General features: G+C 39.6%; 1 protein-coding gene across 1 annotated transcript in view; it reads left to right on the top strand.

The window, feature by feature from the left end:
- GIPC2 (GIPC PDZ domain containing family member 2) overlaps positions 1-4,640 on the top strand; it is an 88,365-nt gene extending 83,725 nt beyond the window's left edge. Inside the window, exon 6 of the mRNA XM_004279934.4 lies at positions 3,119-4,640. Coding sequence (XP_004279982.1) covers positions 3,119-3,258 — 140 coding nt within the window. The 3' untranslated portion in view covers positions 3,259-4,640. The remainder of the gene's footprint in view (positions 1-3,118) is intronic.
- Positions 4,641-17,741: the final 13,101 nt, after the last annotated feature.

Here is a 17,741-nt window from a genome sequence, read left to right as displayed (position 1 = left end):
ACATTACTAACATCTAATCATATCCTGTTTTTTGTTTCACCAAGTGCCTTAATATCCATTGCAGCAAAAGAGCGTGTTCAAAATCATGTGTTACTTTTACTTGTGTCAGTTTGGAGCATTTTCCACTCCTGATTTTCATGACCTTGACACTTTTGGAGGGAACAAACCAGTTATTTTGCAGAATGTTCCTCATTTTTGGATTATTTTTCCATAATAACATTCAGGTTACACCTCTGGCAGAGATATCACAAATGTGGTGCTGTGTTCTTTTCATTACATCTTATCTGGAGGCATGGGATTTTGATTTGTTCTGTTTATGATATTGTTTATGTTGATGACTTGTTTAGGTGATATTTACTAAGCTTCTCCACTGTCAAGTTATTCTCTTCATAATAAGTATTTGGTGAGGAGATATTTTGAAGCTATGTAAATATCCTGTTCCTCATGAATCCACCAACCAACCTTTCATCCATCTATTTGTCAGTCAACCAATCATTTCATTATGGATTCATGGTTTGCTGTTTTGTTCAATAGGATTATAATCTATGACCATCACTACTTATTCTGATGCTCAAATTGTCCCTCATTTGGTCAGTGGGCATTATTCCACTCTGACTTCTATGTCTTTTCACATGTTCCTACCTTTTTTTTTTGAGACTTTCTTACTTTCTGGCAGAAGTTATTCTTAGTTCATATTGTACTTTTCCTCCTCCAGCCCTGGAATCAGCCATTTCTCTGAGGAACTCTGATTCTTTTTAGTGGAAAATGATATTTGGGAAACAAGATCTGGGTGTTTTGTGTGCTCATTGCTATTGGGGTGTCACTGCTCCCAGGTCCCCACAGTGGATTGAGGAATGTGTGTATTCATGTCTTTATTTTATTTTATTTTATTATTTTATTATTTATTTTTGGCTGCGTTGGGTCTTTGTTGCTGCATGCGGGCTTTCTCTAGTTGTGACGAGTGGGGGCTACTCCTCATTGTGGTGTGCAGGCTTCTCATTGTGGTGGCTTCTCTTGTTGTGGAGCACGGGCTCTAGGCTCGTGGGCTTCAGTAGTTGCAGCTCAGTACGCAGGCTTAGTAGTTGTGGTGCACGGGCTCAGTTGCTCCGCAGCATGTGGGATCTTCCTGGACCAGGGCTTGAACCTGTGTCCCCTGCATTGGCAGGTGGATTCTTAACCACTGTGCCACCACGGAAGCCCTGTGTTCATGTCTTTACCTCTATAGTTTTTAATCTCTCTTTTGAAAAAAAAAATATTTCACTGATCTCTACAATTCTAATTTAGCAGCAATCATTCTAGTTTTCTCCCTTTTCCAATTTATCTTTCTCTGACAGTGACAAACGTGGTTCCCATTATTCGGTGGATATACATGTATGTGATGCATGCCCTTGTATGTAACCAATCTCTCATCAGTGTGCCTGCTGTCCTCTTCTCCCCCACCCCATGCCCTCCTTACCACGCCTGGACTCTCCACCCTACACCAACCTGTCCAGCTATGTGGAAGCTCTCCTCACCTTAACTAGGGCTTTGACTCCTGCCCCAGGTCACCCCATCCACATCCCACTTCTGCTCTGATTGTGGTGCCCTTCTATTGGCCACATCTCCTGCCTTCCCCTTAGCCTACCTGTGTTAGTACTAAGCTGTTCCAGGTGAGGAACAGTTCTTAAATGCTCTCCAGAGCCCTAGTGGATTTTAGCTGGAAAGACCAGACCTCTTGGCTCATTCAGAGAAGTCATACAACCTTTGATTTGTTTAACCTTAACTTGGGAGGGAAAAAGAGGCTGGGCTTTGGTGTTTCCGTTTTACCTGGGTTTTTTTCACCCAAGTCCCAAATCACATCCACACTGTCTCTTCCTGGTAGCTAGTGCTTATAGGGGGCTGAGAAAAAAACCAGCTGAGCCTTATGGGCTCCCAGCCAGGAGGGACAAGTCCCAGGGGAATGTGTACTCCTGAAGATGCTGGTTCCCCAGACATAAAATATGGGATCCAGGCAACTTATTAGAAAAACAGAACAAGGGCACCATCTTTGCTTTCTATCCCAAACTGGAAAGGGCTCAAAAAAAGTTTCCTTGATTCCACGAGGAGACAGATTTCCTCCCCTTCTCCCTAGCTTGATTGCCCCGTTGCAAACTGTTATCCTTTGTCTTTTTTATAGTTGGGGGTGAGGAGTGGAAGAGGGGACGGAGAAAGCTAGTGACTATGGGGGGTGGGGAGCAGATGTACTCTGGGTCTCCCGTCAGACTTAGCCACAGGAGCCCTTGCTCCACCCATAGGGACACCAGAGGCTCCCACCTGATGAGCTCCAAGATGGAGGAGAAGACAGGGGTAGAAGATGCAAACCAGGGTGTCAAAGACAGATTGTTTAAAACATCTTTGCTACCTTGATGTGTAATGATAGAGAGTAACTTATTTTAATTTGTACTAGAAGTATGTATCTATGCATGTTCCTTTTATTAAAAATTTTTTTGAATGAATGAATGACTTTTATTATTTAAACTCTTTAATGCTAAATACACATGCATACAGAAAAATGAACAAGTTATAAGTATACAACACAAAATTCTCACAATGTGAACACTTATTTAACCGCCACTCATGTCAAGAAATAAAACTCTGCCAGTACTCAAAAGCCCTCTTTATGCTTTCTCCCAATTATTGCCTGTTCCCTCCTCTCCAAAAGTAACCACTTTCCCAACTTAGCCATAAATTTGTTTTGCCAGTTTTTTTATCTTTATGTAAATGGAATAATATAGTATGATTCCTTTGTGTCCGGCTTCTTTTGCTTAATGTCACATTTGGGAGATTTGAGAATGTTCTGGTATATTAGCTGTGGTTTTTTCACTTTCATTGCTGTGTATAAGTTCATTGTATGATTATACTATGTTTATTTAGTTTCCTACTGATAGATACCTGGGGTCTTCCTGGGTTGGGGCTGTTGTGAATAATACTGCCTATGAACCTTATTGCCCATGGATTTTGGTGCACCTAGACATGCATTTCCTTCTAGAATATCTATGGGAATAGACTTATGCATGTTACTTTTAGAAAGTATTTTGCCTTGGTGTCATTTTTCTCAGTCTTCTGATGCTAATTAATCTTTAAAAATTATTTTTGATAGCTACTACAATGTTTGAAGCTGGAAAGGACAAAGGTAATCCGGATGAATTTGCTGTGGCACTTGATGAAACCCTTGGAGACTTTGCGTTCCCAGATGAGTTTGTCTTTGATGTTTGGGGAGTCATTGGTGATGCCAAATGAGGATGATTATGATGTGAATGATCGTCTCTGGAGGAATGAAAAAAAAAAAGTTAAAATCTGCTTTTAGACACTGTTATGGACTCTGGCTTGTTTTATGCGTATGAATACATTCTTTTGAAATATAATTTTGATTTCTGGGCACTTTTTAATGCAGTTGCATATGTAGTATGCTTAAGATAAATTTCCTAAAACGTGATCAAATTTAATACTCATTTAAAAGCTTTTTAAAGTTAGTTTTAGAGAGTATTTCTAGATAGGTTATTTTGGTCCCCATTGACAGCCATATTTTGTTTTCCACGTATAAGTAGTTGATTGCAATCTCTTTGTAGTTCTTTTGCAAAATCTTAATGCAGTGAAAACGAGGATTGGAGTATAATTTGCCTCATAGCATCTTCATTTTGTTATACTAGCTTGAACAGGATATGTTCAGGACATGAAATACGCATTATGCCTACTAGAGGTCTAGAAACATTTTTTTTTTAAATCCACTGAATAAGGAGAGGAAGATTCCTATAGCCTGTTGATGTCTATGGCTTACTTACTCTCTTTGTAAAACAAGGATTGATTGACTTTTATTTTTTGCTTCTTTGTAATTGCTTCCTTGCTTCTTAAACTTGTTGAAATCTATTGTGTTGTGTATGTATCTGCACATGTAGAAGAAGGTGAAAAAGAGGCAGATACAGTAGAAACCACTTATATTTGATTTTTCTTTTTTTAGCAGTTCTTACAACACTATTTCTTTTCCATCCATACCTACTGTTATGTTACCCTTTAGAAGCATTCCAGGGAAAGTTTTTATAGTCTTTGTAGAACTTTTCTTTTGAAAGATGTTTACTCAGAAAATAACTATGTTTGGGAACATTTTTGAGGGTTAAAGAGCAACACTTTTTTTTTTTTTTGGAAGAGCAACACTTTTAAGCCTCCTGAACTTAAAAGGAGATACTATAAGCAGTAGATTTCCCCCTAGTGAAAATGCAGGAGGAAGGGAAAATTGAGAAAATATATTAGCTTATTATTTTAGAGTTCTAATGCACTCTCTCTGAAACCTTACATTATTGAGAAAATTGAGGGTAAATGACTGTTTTATCACTCTTAACTTGACATTTTACAGATGTAAGAGAAATGGAAATGAATGGTTTCAACATAGATCATTTAATAAGGCAGAGCATGGTGTGACCAAGTGTTCTTCTAAAATGTTAGATGGAAAATGCTGCACGCTGCCGTGGTAATCAGAAATAATAACCTGCGAGGGGTGTATTCTAGGAAATCAGAAGTAATTCCCTTTTCATGCTGGGTTGATGCTTAGATAACTCTTGTTTTCTGGTGCAACTTCACTTTTGCTGCGTTCCGCTCTCTTTTTCACATAAATTTAATTCTATGAATCTTGGTATTCTTTGTCTCATTAATCTGAAACCTGCACAGAAACTGTTGCAGTCATTAACATGTAACAAAAGCAGTCTATGGAATGTGGATTGTCTTATTGCCCTTGCCCATCATTTGGAAATAGCATTCAGCCCAGGCTGTAGTAATTTGTTGCTACTTGTTTAGTGAATTTCTTTCAGAGGTCCCCAAATACATACTAATTCTTTTTTTTTTTTTTGCGGTACGCGGTCCTCTCACTGTTGTGGCCTCTCCCGTTGCGGAGCACAGGCTCCGGACGCGCAGGCTCAGTGGCCATGGCTCACGGGCCCAGCCGCTCCGCGGCATGTGGGATCCTCCCGGATCGGGGCACGAACCCGTGTCCCCTGCATCGGCAGGCGGACTGTCAACCACTGCGCCACCAGGGAAGCCCCCATACTAATTCTTAATATCACTTCTCATAGGATAGGAAAGTTATTGGATGACTTAAGAGGCCTACAGAAATATTTCGGTTGAAGCAAAAAATAAAATTTTTGGCACTAGATGTTAGATTTGAAATGATGAGTCATTGTTTATTACTGATGGCTGTCTGATCCTCCTTTCCTTCTGGATATGGATGAACACTGACACTTGGTGCAAATTCCCTGTGATTTGTGGAATCTCATATTCACAAAGTGATCTTTCTAGAGTTTTGATGTGTAAGGTACTGACGGCCATGTACAGCTGCAACTGTAACTTGCTTGTTAGCATCCAATGAGCATAAAGGGTGTCAGCTGGGCACAGGTGTTTTACTACTAACAGTTTTTTTTTCTTGAAATGTCTTTCTCTGTTACCTCTACTGATAAACTGATAACAAAGTAAGTTTCTTCATTTTGTTCTCTTACCTGAAAATATACCTCTTTGTGAACTTTGTGCCTTTTGGTAAAACTCTCAGTGCACAAAAGGAACAGGGTTTCTTTTTGGATGTCACAGTCTACAAGTGCGAGCTACCCTTCTACTGCTACAATGAGACGAAGTCTTTTTTTTTTTAACTTTGTTGCCATTTTATTGGCAACACTAAACATTTTCAGAAGGCCTCTGTTGTTTTCTCTTGTTCTCTAAGAACTTTTTTTTCTCCAAGTGGAGGATGATTGTTTCATTCTTTTTAAGGTTTTGATTATTTTATTCTTGATTTCCTTTCATGCAAAACAGCATCTTTCAGTGGCCACTAAGAGCACACTCTGTTTTCTTTGTGCAAAGAATGCAAAGGATGAGTGAACGTTGGGTTCAATGGAGTCTTGAGCACAGCTTGGCTCCCAGCAGGTCTACACATTCTGATGACTACAAATGGGTACATTTTGGGTTTCTGTGATGTTTCAAAAATACAATTATATAATTATATGATATGAAACTCTTTAAGAATTCAACTAATAGGGCTTCCCTGGTGGTGCAGTGGTTAAGAATCCACCTGCCAATGCAGGGGACACGGGTTCGAGCCCTGGTCCAGGAAGATCCCACATGCTGTGGAGCAACCAAGCCTGTGCGCCACAACTACTGAGCCTGCATGACTAGAGCCTGTGCTCCACAAGAGAAACCACTGCAATGGGAAGCCCACATACCGCAACAAAGAGTAGCCCCCACTCGCCGCAACTAGAGAAAGCCCGCACGCAGCAACGAAGACCCAACACAGCCAAAAATAAATAAATAATTTAAAGAAAGAATTCAACTATAAAAGCTGTAATCAGTTAACCTCTGCTTGGGGCTGCTATAGCCAATAGTATAATGTGACAGATAATTAGCTAAATAGAGATAATTTTTCCACATGATGTTTAATTTGCAGTATTTCCCCCCATAACTTTAACAAACAGACATTTTCCAAGTGAAGCGCACTTTATTTGGGTCCATGTTGCTAGACCTCCATCAAGTCTAGAGAGCGCCTTCCTGGTTCCTTCAGTTATCATTGCCTTCCTAGCATAGTAGCAAAATGAATTTCCCCTGCAAATGGTGTTTTTTTCAAAGTAATGATTTTTCTAAATAGAGTACAGTTATCTGCCAGAGATGTAAAAGAGTGACCATATAATTACCATTTCACTCTGTGATACGTCTAAAACATATGGATACCAATAGTGTACCATTACTCCGGAGGAAGTAATAGGTTAAAAAGACAGTTGAGTGTTTTACTCAAGCTGTGAGTGAATAGAGAGAGATAGGAGATGCTATTCAACTCACAGTCCCATGTATTAGTGCTCTGTGTAAAATGCACATTTATTATCTTCTTGACACAGACTGAAAGAGATATCAGAGTAATGTATCATGGTTATAAAATATTTCTAAGATTGAGAAGTGTACCACTGGCACAGCCTGTCCCTACCTATTACCTGAAAACCCAGTTCTAAGAAATGATTCACGGTTATTATCTGCTAGGAGGGCGAACAAAAGTTGAGTATGACATCTTTATTTCATCGGAGACATTACATCTCTATGAGACTTATGTATAGCCATAGATATTTTCAAGCTATAGGAAGAAAAATTAAAAAAAAAATTTCTGAAAGATAGTTTTAAGTAAACGTTTTGTATTTTGAACTGTTTGTGCCATGCATATAGCATTGACTATATACAGGTAAAATATTCTACTTTTTCATAAAGAAAAGTTTTTTTCTCTTTTATAAAAATCATAGCTTATAGTTTAAAATGTATTTTTGAGATTGAATTTGGAAATTTATTAATATGTGAAATTACAAATTATATTTTGATACATTGTTTAAAAATGTAATATTTACTGTATTTCTACTTATAATGTATACATCTTCATGTATTGATCAAAAAGTAAATTATTTGTAAAGCTATCATAACTTTATATTTCTTATATTTAAAATAGAACTCAAATAAAAAATCGTTTTCATGGAAAAAAAAGTGATGAATGTTTTTATCGTGAAAACAATAAAAATTTGGGGTTTTAAATGTCAGACTTTTTAGTTTTGTCTAAATAAATAATGGGAATAACACATGTGATTGTCCAGGACTTTGTGTTTTTATCATACCTTGGTATATCTTTTTCTCAACATATTTTGTAACAAGGTATAACCTCATGGTCTCTTAGTTTTAAAATCCCCAAATTATTTGCTTTGATTCAGTAAAAATACACGAGATAGGCACTGCTACAATACTCTTAAGACAAAACAGTCAGAAGCTGTTCCTGTTATAAGATGGAGGTTTACCCAGGGTGACACTTTCTCCTTTATTCAACCAATTTTTATGGCAGTAATTTCCAAACAATAGTGTAAGTAAAAGACATATCAGCCCCTAGCTCTTCGGTAGTTATGCCTTTTGGGTTCATTATCTCCTTGATAGTTTGAAGGCCCTATCAGAGCTGTTAGAAATCCTTACAAATGTGCTAATTCCATGTACTGGTGGTGGGGCCCAGGAATCTGCATTTTGACACCTCCTCCAAATGGTTCTAAATGGAAATGAATCAGGGACCTTTACTGTGAGCTCTCTGAAGGTGCTGGCCTAGTCTAGGGTGGAACAATAGATAAACTCGAGCACTCAGGATCTATCAAGGTAAACAGAGGTATAAAAGAGATCTCTAATGCAATCAGATAAGTGCTCAAATGCATGTGATGTAGTATGCGAAAAAGCCGTAAATGACAATAGGCATTTTGTTAAGTGGGCAATTTTCTAAACGTTACTTGGTATGCTAGAAGAATTTGTTATCTTAGAGAAATAGACTCCCCAAGTGGCACACTATTGGTTAACCCATGTGATGGTTTTGCCTCAGTTTACATGCAGTGTTTGATGCTTACTGTTGATACAAGTAAATACTGGCTATTTATCTTACCCTTATTAGGTTTTTTTCCTCTTCTAGTTTTGTAGATAAAGATCCTCTGAAACAATGGTTTCTAAACATTTTCGCTTTTAGGAGAATGGAATTGACATGTGTGGTAAGAAGACTGACCTCTCTCAATTAGAGTAAGTTCAATGGATGCTGTGGGTTTGATTATGGAAAAGCTAATCTTGTAAAAATGCTGCTTGAATTCTCCTTGTATAGATTTTTCTCTTATTGAGGTCCCTTTATGCAGAGGGTAGAATGCAGAACGTAATTCATGCTTCCTTATCTTATGTGTCATCTAAAAATAAGTGAGAAATAATATTTATGATTAAAAAAGTTATACATCCAATGAATTAATTTAGCTTTGAAAAAGTGTTTTCTCTAGAAGTTAGAATTTCTACCCCCTTGTTCAGATAAGTTCTTGTAAAAATAATTTGATTCGTTTATTTAAAAATTTTTATTTATATTGCATATATATAATATACAATACTTATATATATTTATAGTGTATATATATATATATATATATATAACAAAATTTACTATTTTAACCATTTTTAAGTGTACAGTTTTGTGGCATTAGGTACATTCACAATGTTGTGCAATCATTACCTCTATTTCCAGAATTTTTTTTTTTTTTTTTTTTTTTTTTTTACGGTACGCGGGCCACTCACTGTTGTGGCCTCTCCCGTTGTGGCCTCTCCCATTGCGGAGCACAGGTTCCGGACGCGCAGGCTCAGCGGCCATGTCTCACGGGCCCAGCCGCTCCGCGGCATGTGGGATCCTCCCAGACCGGGGCACGAACCCGTGTCCCCTGCATCGTCAGGCGGACTCTCAACTACTGCGCCACCAGAGAAGCCCTATTTCCAGAACTTTTTCATCATCCAAGCAGAAGCTCTATATCCATTAAACAACAAGTCCCCATTCCTCTCTCTGCCCAGCCCCTGGAAACTTCTACTTTCTGTCTCTATGAATTTGCCTGCTCTAGGTATCTCATATAAATGGAGTTATACAATATTTATCCTTTTATGTCTGGGTTATCTCAGGAAAATGCTTTCAAGATTCAACCATGTTGTAACACATATCAGAATTTCATCTTATTTTAACAGAAAAGTAAACAGAAATATAAAAATGAGATAAACCAAAGATTTTCTTCCCCATAAAATAAGAGGAAAACTTCGTCTTTTGCAATGGCGCTGGAGAAAATGAAGAAATAAAATCTTACAAACTTAAGGAATGGAGTCAAAACCATGGGAAAATTTAGGATAACAGGATAATGGGAACATTGTAGCCATCTTCCTGCAATGTCCTTCCCTCTTCACACCTTCCATTCCTTGCTCTTTCTTCTCTACCTAACCTCCATCCATGGTGCTCCTCAGGCCTCAGGCCTGGGTTCCTATCCCCTATTCTACCCTCTTCTTAGGAGACTCATCTGATCCTGTATCTTTAAACATCTTTATATTTTCAACCCCAAAATCTGTATCACCAGTTTGGGCCTCTCTTCTGAGCTCTGTATGCAGATATTCAACTGCTTCCTTGACATCTCCACTTGGTGTGTCAAAACCTTAACATGTCTAGCATGAAACATTAGATTTTTCTCAGAAGTCTTACTTTCTTCAATTTCTGTGACAGGGAGTGGCTCATAATTCACCTCACTGCTCTTTTACCTACTGTGTCTAATTCAGCAGCAAGTCCTTTTTGTTGTATTTCCTAAAATGCCTCCTGAATACATCCACTTCTTTCCAGTTTCACTGTCACCTATTTCATCCACATGTCATTTCTCCTGTGGCTGCTGCAACAGGCTCTGCGCTGCCCGGTAACAAGGGTACCCTGAAAACATTTACTGCAGGGCATGAGTGTTCAGCATCCTTTAAAATGAAAGTGTCAGCGCCTCATTTTTTCTTCTCTGGAAGTGTTTGATATTAAGCTCTTTTCTGTCTCTGAGGGAAGGGACACTACTTTTTGGATGAGTCAGCTTCTACTAAAGGGCCCACAGAGTCTACTGTGAAAGAAATAAGAGGAAGGAGGCAAAATGAAGAAATCTCTTAGGTGTAGACTAAAGGCTGTGAAGGCTAAACTGTGTGTGTGTGTAGGAAGGGCACAGAGAGAGAAATGTCTTTAAAGGCCCAAACAGAGGAGATTGGTACCTTGTTTTCCTGCAGGCACATCATGGTTAGATGGAGTGTTTAGACCAACAGGAACAAAAGTCTTCAAAAGATCCCTGATCTTTCATCATGGCACAGAGGGAGTAAGGCCCATAGTGAGGGGTGGTGTTTGAACACCCAAGACCTGTGAGGAAGCTTGAGTCGTTGACCAGAGAGCACCAGCCTTCATAGAACAGCTCTTCCCATCCCCTATTTGTTTCTGTCATCAGTGTTCGGTGAGGATATTGTTTGTCAGCAGTCTTGCCTGTTGTTGTATAGCAGGAATGTCACCCTATCTGCTAGAACCTCTGGCTTATTCTTGTGGCTGCCCTATTCCCAGGCATTGTATTTATTTTATTTTTTTCATTTCATTTCATGCCATACCACGTGGCATGCTGGATATTAGTTCTCCAACCAGGGATCGAACCCATGCCCCCTTCAGTGGAAGCGTGGAGTCTTAACCACTGGACTGCCAGGGAAGTCCCCCCAGGCTCTTTTTTTAAAAAGGACACATAAGCTTTAGAAAAGAGAGATGGTCTCTTGGACACCTGGTGATGCGTGGGGGAATCCTTGCTTCTGTACTTGGGAGGCTGACCTGAACTAGCATGTGACCCCTGGCTGGGACACCGGCAAATGACATGTTAATGGGATCACATCACTCCCTTTCAAGCTCCATACAGTGGCCCCCTAAGCCCTGCCCACCCCATTGCCATACTCCCCCTAGTTCTGTGCTCTGGTTACATTAAACTTTCTTTTGACTTCCAAGCTCTTACCTTTCTCAGATCTTTTTCACTTGCTATTTTCTCTGCCTTGAACACCCTTCCTCCTATTCATGGCTATGTCCTTGTCATCTTTCTGTTGTTTGTTTAAATGCCACTTCTTTGGAAAAGGCTTTTTTGACCTTCTCCCTCCCCTTATTCTCCGTATTCTTGATCTCAGCCCTTGTTTGTTTCCATCACAACACATCATTATCTGTGATTATTTTATTAGGTTGTTTTTATTCTATGTTCCCCACCTTAATGTCAGCTTCTTGGGGGTGGGATTGTTAACGTCTCTCTCATAGTTGTATCCCCAGCACTTATCATGGAGCCTCGTATATATCAAGCACTAAAAAAGTTATCATTGATGAGGAATTTCAACAAATGTGTGTTGAGTGCCTACTGTGTGTCCAGCTGCAGGAAATGGATCACCTCACCTAATTCTCAGCAACCCCGCAAGGTAGGTAAAGATTAGCCCCATTTTAAAGATGAAGAAACAGGTCTAAAGCAATTAAATAACTTGCTCTAGGACATATATTTGGTTAGTGGCAGGATTTGAACCTAGTTTTGAGTTTAAGTCCTGAGCTCTCTGTAAAATTGATCCTGTTAATACTTTACCAGAGCAATGTTCTGAGTCACTCAACTGAAGAAAGATGTAGAGGGGATCAACACTTGGGGAACAAGGTTATAGATCCAGTTAACTGCTCTCGTCAGCCTGAGTAAGGGTGCAGCTATGCAGAGGTCAGGCTAAGAAGTAGACTTAAATGTCTAAGTGACAGATTTTTAGGTTAGAAACCATATGCTGAAGGATTTTAATGGTTTTTTAGGTTAAAAATTATAATTAGTAATAAGTCTGGATTTTTTTTATAGTCACTGGCATAATAATCACTTGCTAGTTTGACTGAAAAAAAAAAAAAAAGATTAAGGAAAGAAAGGTCCTGACCATTTTTTTGGAGAATAAGGACTTGCCTTAGAAATCCTTCAAAGCTTCTTCTAGTTCAAGTGATTTCATGGTTTAGTTGTTTTGACTTGGGCTGTGGGTATTTTGCTTCTGGAGTCATTATTGTTTATGTTTCAGTAAACTATTAAGGGGTGATTGCTGTGTTCTTCAAGCTTGTTTTTAATAGGATGAAACAAATTAAAAAAAAAAGTAGCAGCTTGTTATCAAATGCTCTGCATGCCACTTATTGTTTGAAAATGTCATTAGCATTTGAGGTTTCATGGAGCATGGAATCGTATCATTAACCATTTTTAAGACTCAAAGATACTTCAGTTCTGAGAAATGAATTGGTAAGTTATATTGCTTCAGAAGGCTTATTTCTGGACTAAAACTCAATTTATATGCCAAAGGGGTGAGTTTATACAGATGATTATAAATTCCCTGAACATATTCCCTACTCAATTCTTTTCTATACATGAGTGGTCAATTTCAACATATTAACTTATGAGTTGATGAGTAGGGAATATCTGTGAGGCTTCCCTCAATATTAAACTGAAAGTAAAACTATTTGTAACTGTGGTGATTTAAAAAATTAAATCAACCATGTTCCTTCCAGGGGATTACATATTCATGTGTAATTTAGATATGTTTATTGAATTTTTATTGAAATGAGATCCAAGGAAATTCTGAAGTGGGAAGGTATACTGACTGCAATAGAGACAGGTGGCATTTTCAAGAGTGATTATTCTGAAATTCCAAGGAGTATGTCTGTGGCTATCCTTTTTGATTTTCTTGATAAACATTGTTAATAACCTTGGCTTAGTCTTTAAATATAAATTCATTAGCTTCCAGAAAGATTCCTCCAGGTAATCTCATGCTTATTTCACTGATAAAAACTCCCACTATCTCCTTGTCCTATATGGCAGAATTCACTAGGCAACTTAAAATTTTATCTTGGCTGTCCATTATGTGGCATTGCCTGCTTTAGTTGCTACCTTGAGTCTATCTTCCTCTTATGTGAACCTGAATAGCAAATCAAGTATTTGTTATATTTTTGTTGTATCCATTCTGACTTGTCCACGGTCTGATTTTTGAGCTCGTCTGTGATCCAAAGAAGCATAGCCCCTTGACAGCTAAAGTGTCTTTGATAGCCAGATAGCTTCTCCTCTGACTCTTGGGGATTATATCATGCGGTTTCAGAGAGTATTCAGAGTGAATGACTAATTCTACAAAACCAACCAATGGTCCTCTAGACCTGAGAGGCAAAGAAATGACTGAGCACTGAAATGCTGCAGAGGTAATTATGGTTAATATCCTGTGAAAGTTATAGATGGCTTCATACCAAGCATAAAATTAAATAGGTACATTAAAAACTTTAAAAACCTCATTCATGCTTCAAAACTTTTAAATAAGTTTCAAGCAAACAGTTAATTGTGAATTTATTTGTTCTTTGCATGAATAAATAAAACAAACTGAGCTTCTTTGGACTTAGTACTTAATATCGTGTGGATGATTCACATCACTGAAAACCTTGTTTCCATTGAGATAGAATTCTGGCTAGACATTGATCCATATGTTACTGTTTCAACCGCTATCACTTGAACTAACTTTTCTTCTCTCTGATTTTTTCACATTTAAATAATTTACCAATACTTTTGAGGTAAATCAAGTCCTTTGGTCTTATCATAGGATATTTCCTTCTTATTATATATTAGCTCTATTATCACCTGATATTCTTGAAAGACTCATTAACTATAGTTAAATGACATTTGTTAGAAACAAGAGTTTTTAAAGTTGGAATTGAAATAGTTTCCTATCATTATGATAATATAGAATTGCTTTCTTATCAGTCATACCTGTCAATTCAGGTCCAGGGTATATATGAATGATTTCCTGCTGCTGTATGAGGTAGAGTTGCCCGTGAGAGAAGCAGCTGAATCACAAATCAACAACCTCAATTCAAATTGTTTTCTCTGGGCTTTATAACTGGTCATGGTATAACAGAGGCTCACAGGGAATAGCAGAGATATAAAAGCAAATGGGAAGTTGAAAGAAATCAGGGGCTTCTAGAAAATTTCCCTTTACTAGACCTACTGAAAAGCCCTGCTGTAAGCATTGATCTTATTTTAAATGTCCAAATTCTTTTTTAAAAATTTATTTTATTTTTGGCTGCGTTGGGTCTTCGTTGCGGTGCGCGGGCTTCTCATTGCGGTGGCTTCTCTTGTTGCAGAACACAGGCTCCAGACACGCAAGCTCAGTAGTTGTGGCACACAGGCTTAGTTGCTCCACGGCATGTGGGATCTTCCTGGACCAGGGATGGAACCCATGTCCCCTGCATTGGCAGACGGATTCTTAACCACTGAGCCACCAGGGAAGTCCCCTAAATGTCCAAATTCTTCATGTTGTTTTGATAATAAGGATTTCTTAATCTCTAGAGATTAGTAATTGGTTCCAGGAATAGCATGGATGCTTAATTAGGTGGTAAATGATGGACAATAAACTATTGTTAGATTCCTTAACATAGCTGATTTGTGGCTTATTTTTGCATCACTGTTTGTTTTCTGTGTTCACAATGTTTTATTAGGTATGGCATGTTCCTCCTTGTTGGAACCAAATACCCCAACCAAATGCTGGACTTGAATTTCAGTAGCCTGTGAGAGACCATGTCTCCTGTTTGACAGTCAGAGGAGTCAGCATCCTGTGCCTCATTTTCTGCAATCAGGAGGATTATGGTTCATCTCTTTGAGGACATAAACAATCTCCATTTCGAGCATCAGTCTCAATTGTTCCAGAGGGAATATGCCTCTCCTCTCCGATGTAGGCAGAGCCGACATCGAAGGATCAAAAAGCGACGTCGCTATGAACGCTTGGCCGCCACAAGCCAGTTATCCCGTGGTAACTTTTCTGACACCTCCTGCTTAAAACCCCAAAGGTCAGAAGGATCGTGAGGCCCCGCTTTCATGGTCTGTATTCGTACTGAAAATCAAGATCAAGCGAGCTTTTGCCCTTGTGCTCCACGGGAGGTTTCTGTCCTCCCTGAGCTCGCCTTAGGACACCTGCGTTACCGTTTGACAGGTGTACCGCCCCAGTCAAACTCCCCACCTGGCACTGTCCCCGGAGAGCCCCTCGGGGCTCGCCCCCCCCGCCTCACCGGGTCAGTGAAAAAATCCTAATATCCTATTAGGATTCAGTTATAGAGAACAGACTCTGATGCATCTGCTTTAAGCAGAAAGGGATTATTACAGATTATTAAACAGGCCCCAGAATTGTTAGAAGACTGGAGAGAAGACTCTGAGCTGAGTAGGCAAACACTAGGATAAATTCCCAAAGCCTTGCTGACCAATTGGTTTGCTAAAGGAGCTGCTGCCATGGCCAGAAAGCTGCTTCTGATAAAATAGTACCAACTCTGGGGCCATACCACTTCTGCTCTATCTGCATTGGCACAAATGATGCCGCATGCCTTGCCTCTCTCACAATTAACCTGGTTCTGAATTCAAGTCTTAAGTGCATGCCATTGGCAGAACTTAAATCATATCCAGAACCTGTAGCCTCTAGGGAACTTGGGGAAAATAAAAGCTTTTTGGCTAATGCAGTATCAGAAGGATAACACAAGGGTATTGGAATAGATGTTGCGCATGCCAAACCAAAATATTTGCCACCACCAGTAAACTAAGTCAGGTCAACCCAACCTACTTCCCTAATTGGTAAAAATCTGTCCAGCCTTTTTTGGCATGATGCATAGTGAGCAGATAGCCAGAATGTATTTACACAGCTTGGTAAACTGCTTTTCCTTTATCTATGCTGCAATGCTTCTGCTTTTAAGTAAAATCAGTAGTTTAGTGAATAAGAAATAGTTAACATCTTTTGTAGAGGTTTACGTGAAAGTTGGTGAAATATTGGACACAGGATAAGAGTACCATCCAAGCACATTCCATTGCCTTAAGACAAAATCATCTACATTAGAGGGTTTATTTTTGAAGATATGAAGCAAAAATGAGCTTCATAGATTAATTGTTGAGGTGTGTGGTAGAAGGCAGCTGATTGGTATACTCCTTTTTCTGCATATCTCTTTGGTGATATGGGACATATCAGGACTGTTTTTAGTTTGGGACTCAGTGAGTGGGCAGTCATCCACTGTGTTTTTGTTTCAATTGTATTTTACTTGTTGGGTGATTGAAATGTTCCAATTTTCTTAAAAAAATATCCTTTGTTCCTATATAAAAGGTGGACTTTTATTAGGCTTACTTCATTATTATAGAGGATCTCAGTGCAAAGGATATAGACAAATCATATTGAGAAACTAATAGGTTCCTAATTCATCTAAATGAGCAAATGGCTTTCTTGCCTCCCTGTTGTTCATGCTAAAGCATCTTCTCTATGAATTATATCCAAATCCAAATTGGATTTTACAAGCAATGCTAAACGCTAGTGATATTTTCCTTGATTTGTGCTAAGAACGGATCTAAATGAATACTTATTCTCTTTTAATTATTTTAGTCACTGACTCTTGGTTAGTATAATTCAATCCCTGATTGCTTGATTGTTGAGGTACTAGTCCAGCCATTCTCATAATAGGTATTTTGACTTTTGCTTTAAAAAATTGTAGATAATTAATGTTTTAAATGTCCCATACACTGAGAAATTCATGCTGCTGCAAATCTCTTGGCTCTAAGATATAAAGGTGAGTGATAAAATCATTGCTATATAATTTAATGTACTACAGAACAAGCATTGCCCTTAGAATTCCGTTTTTTTTTTTTTTTTTTTTTTTGTGGTACGCGGGCCACTCACTGTTGTGGCCTCTCCCGTTGCGGAGCACAGGCTCCGGACGCGCAGGCTCAGCGGCCATGGCTCACGGGCCCAGCTGCTCCGCGGCATGCGGTATCTTCCCGGACCGGGGCACGAACCTGTGTCCCCTGCATCGGCAGGCGGACTCTCAACCACTGCGCCACCAGGGAAGCCCTAGAATTCCGTTTTGCAGGCGGAGTCAATATGGCATACTAGGAGGACGGGGCATTCGTGTCTCTGCACAACTAGGGCACCTACCAGGCACTGGTGGGGGACCATGGACACCTAAGGGGATGGGAGGAACCCCCAGCAACAGGGTAGGATGTGGGGTGTGGAGGGAGTGCAGGGGAAGGAGGAGTGGAGGTGGGACGGCACTGGTGCCCCTGAGGGGCCACTGGGGGAGGGGAAGGGATCCCACCCCAAAGGGAGGAGTTGGAGGACCACTGGGAGGGCAGAGGATCAAAAGGGGGCGTGGCCACGTTTCCCCTGCCCACTTGGGCCCCCAGGAACCTACTGAGATCCCAGGCCTGATCCTCTGCCCACAAAGGCCCCCTCCAGCCTCACGGGTTCTGAGGGAGTGGGAGGGAGGGAAGGGGGAGCAAAAGTAAAGGCCAGACCTCCAGGACCGGCACCCCTGAGGGTTGGGGGGAGGAGTTCCTATACCCAGTGGGACCCACCCATGGTTA

This window comes from Orcinus orca, chromosome 1 (genome assembly GCF_937001465.1).
Source record: "Orcinus orca chromosome 1, mOrcOrc1.1, whole genome shotgun sequence".
NCBI lineage: Eukaryota > Metazoa > Chordata > Mammalia > Artiodactyla > Delphinidae > Orcinus > Orcinus orca.
The sequence above is the reverse complement of the archived record's forward strand: the minus strand, read 5'-3'. Positions and strand labels throughout refer to the sequence as shown.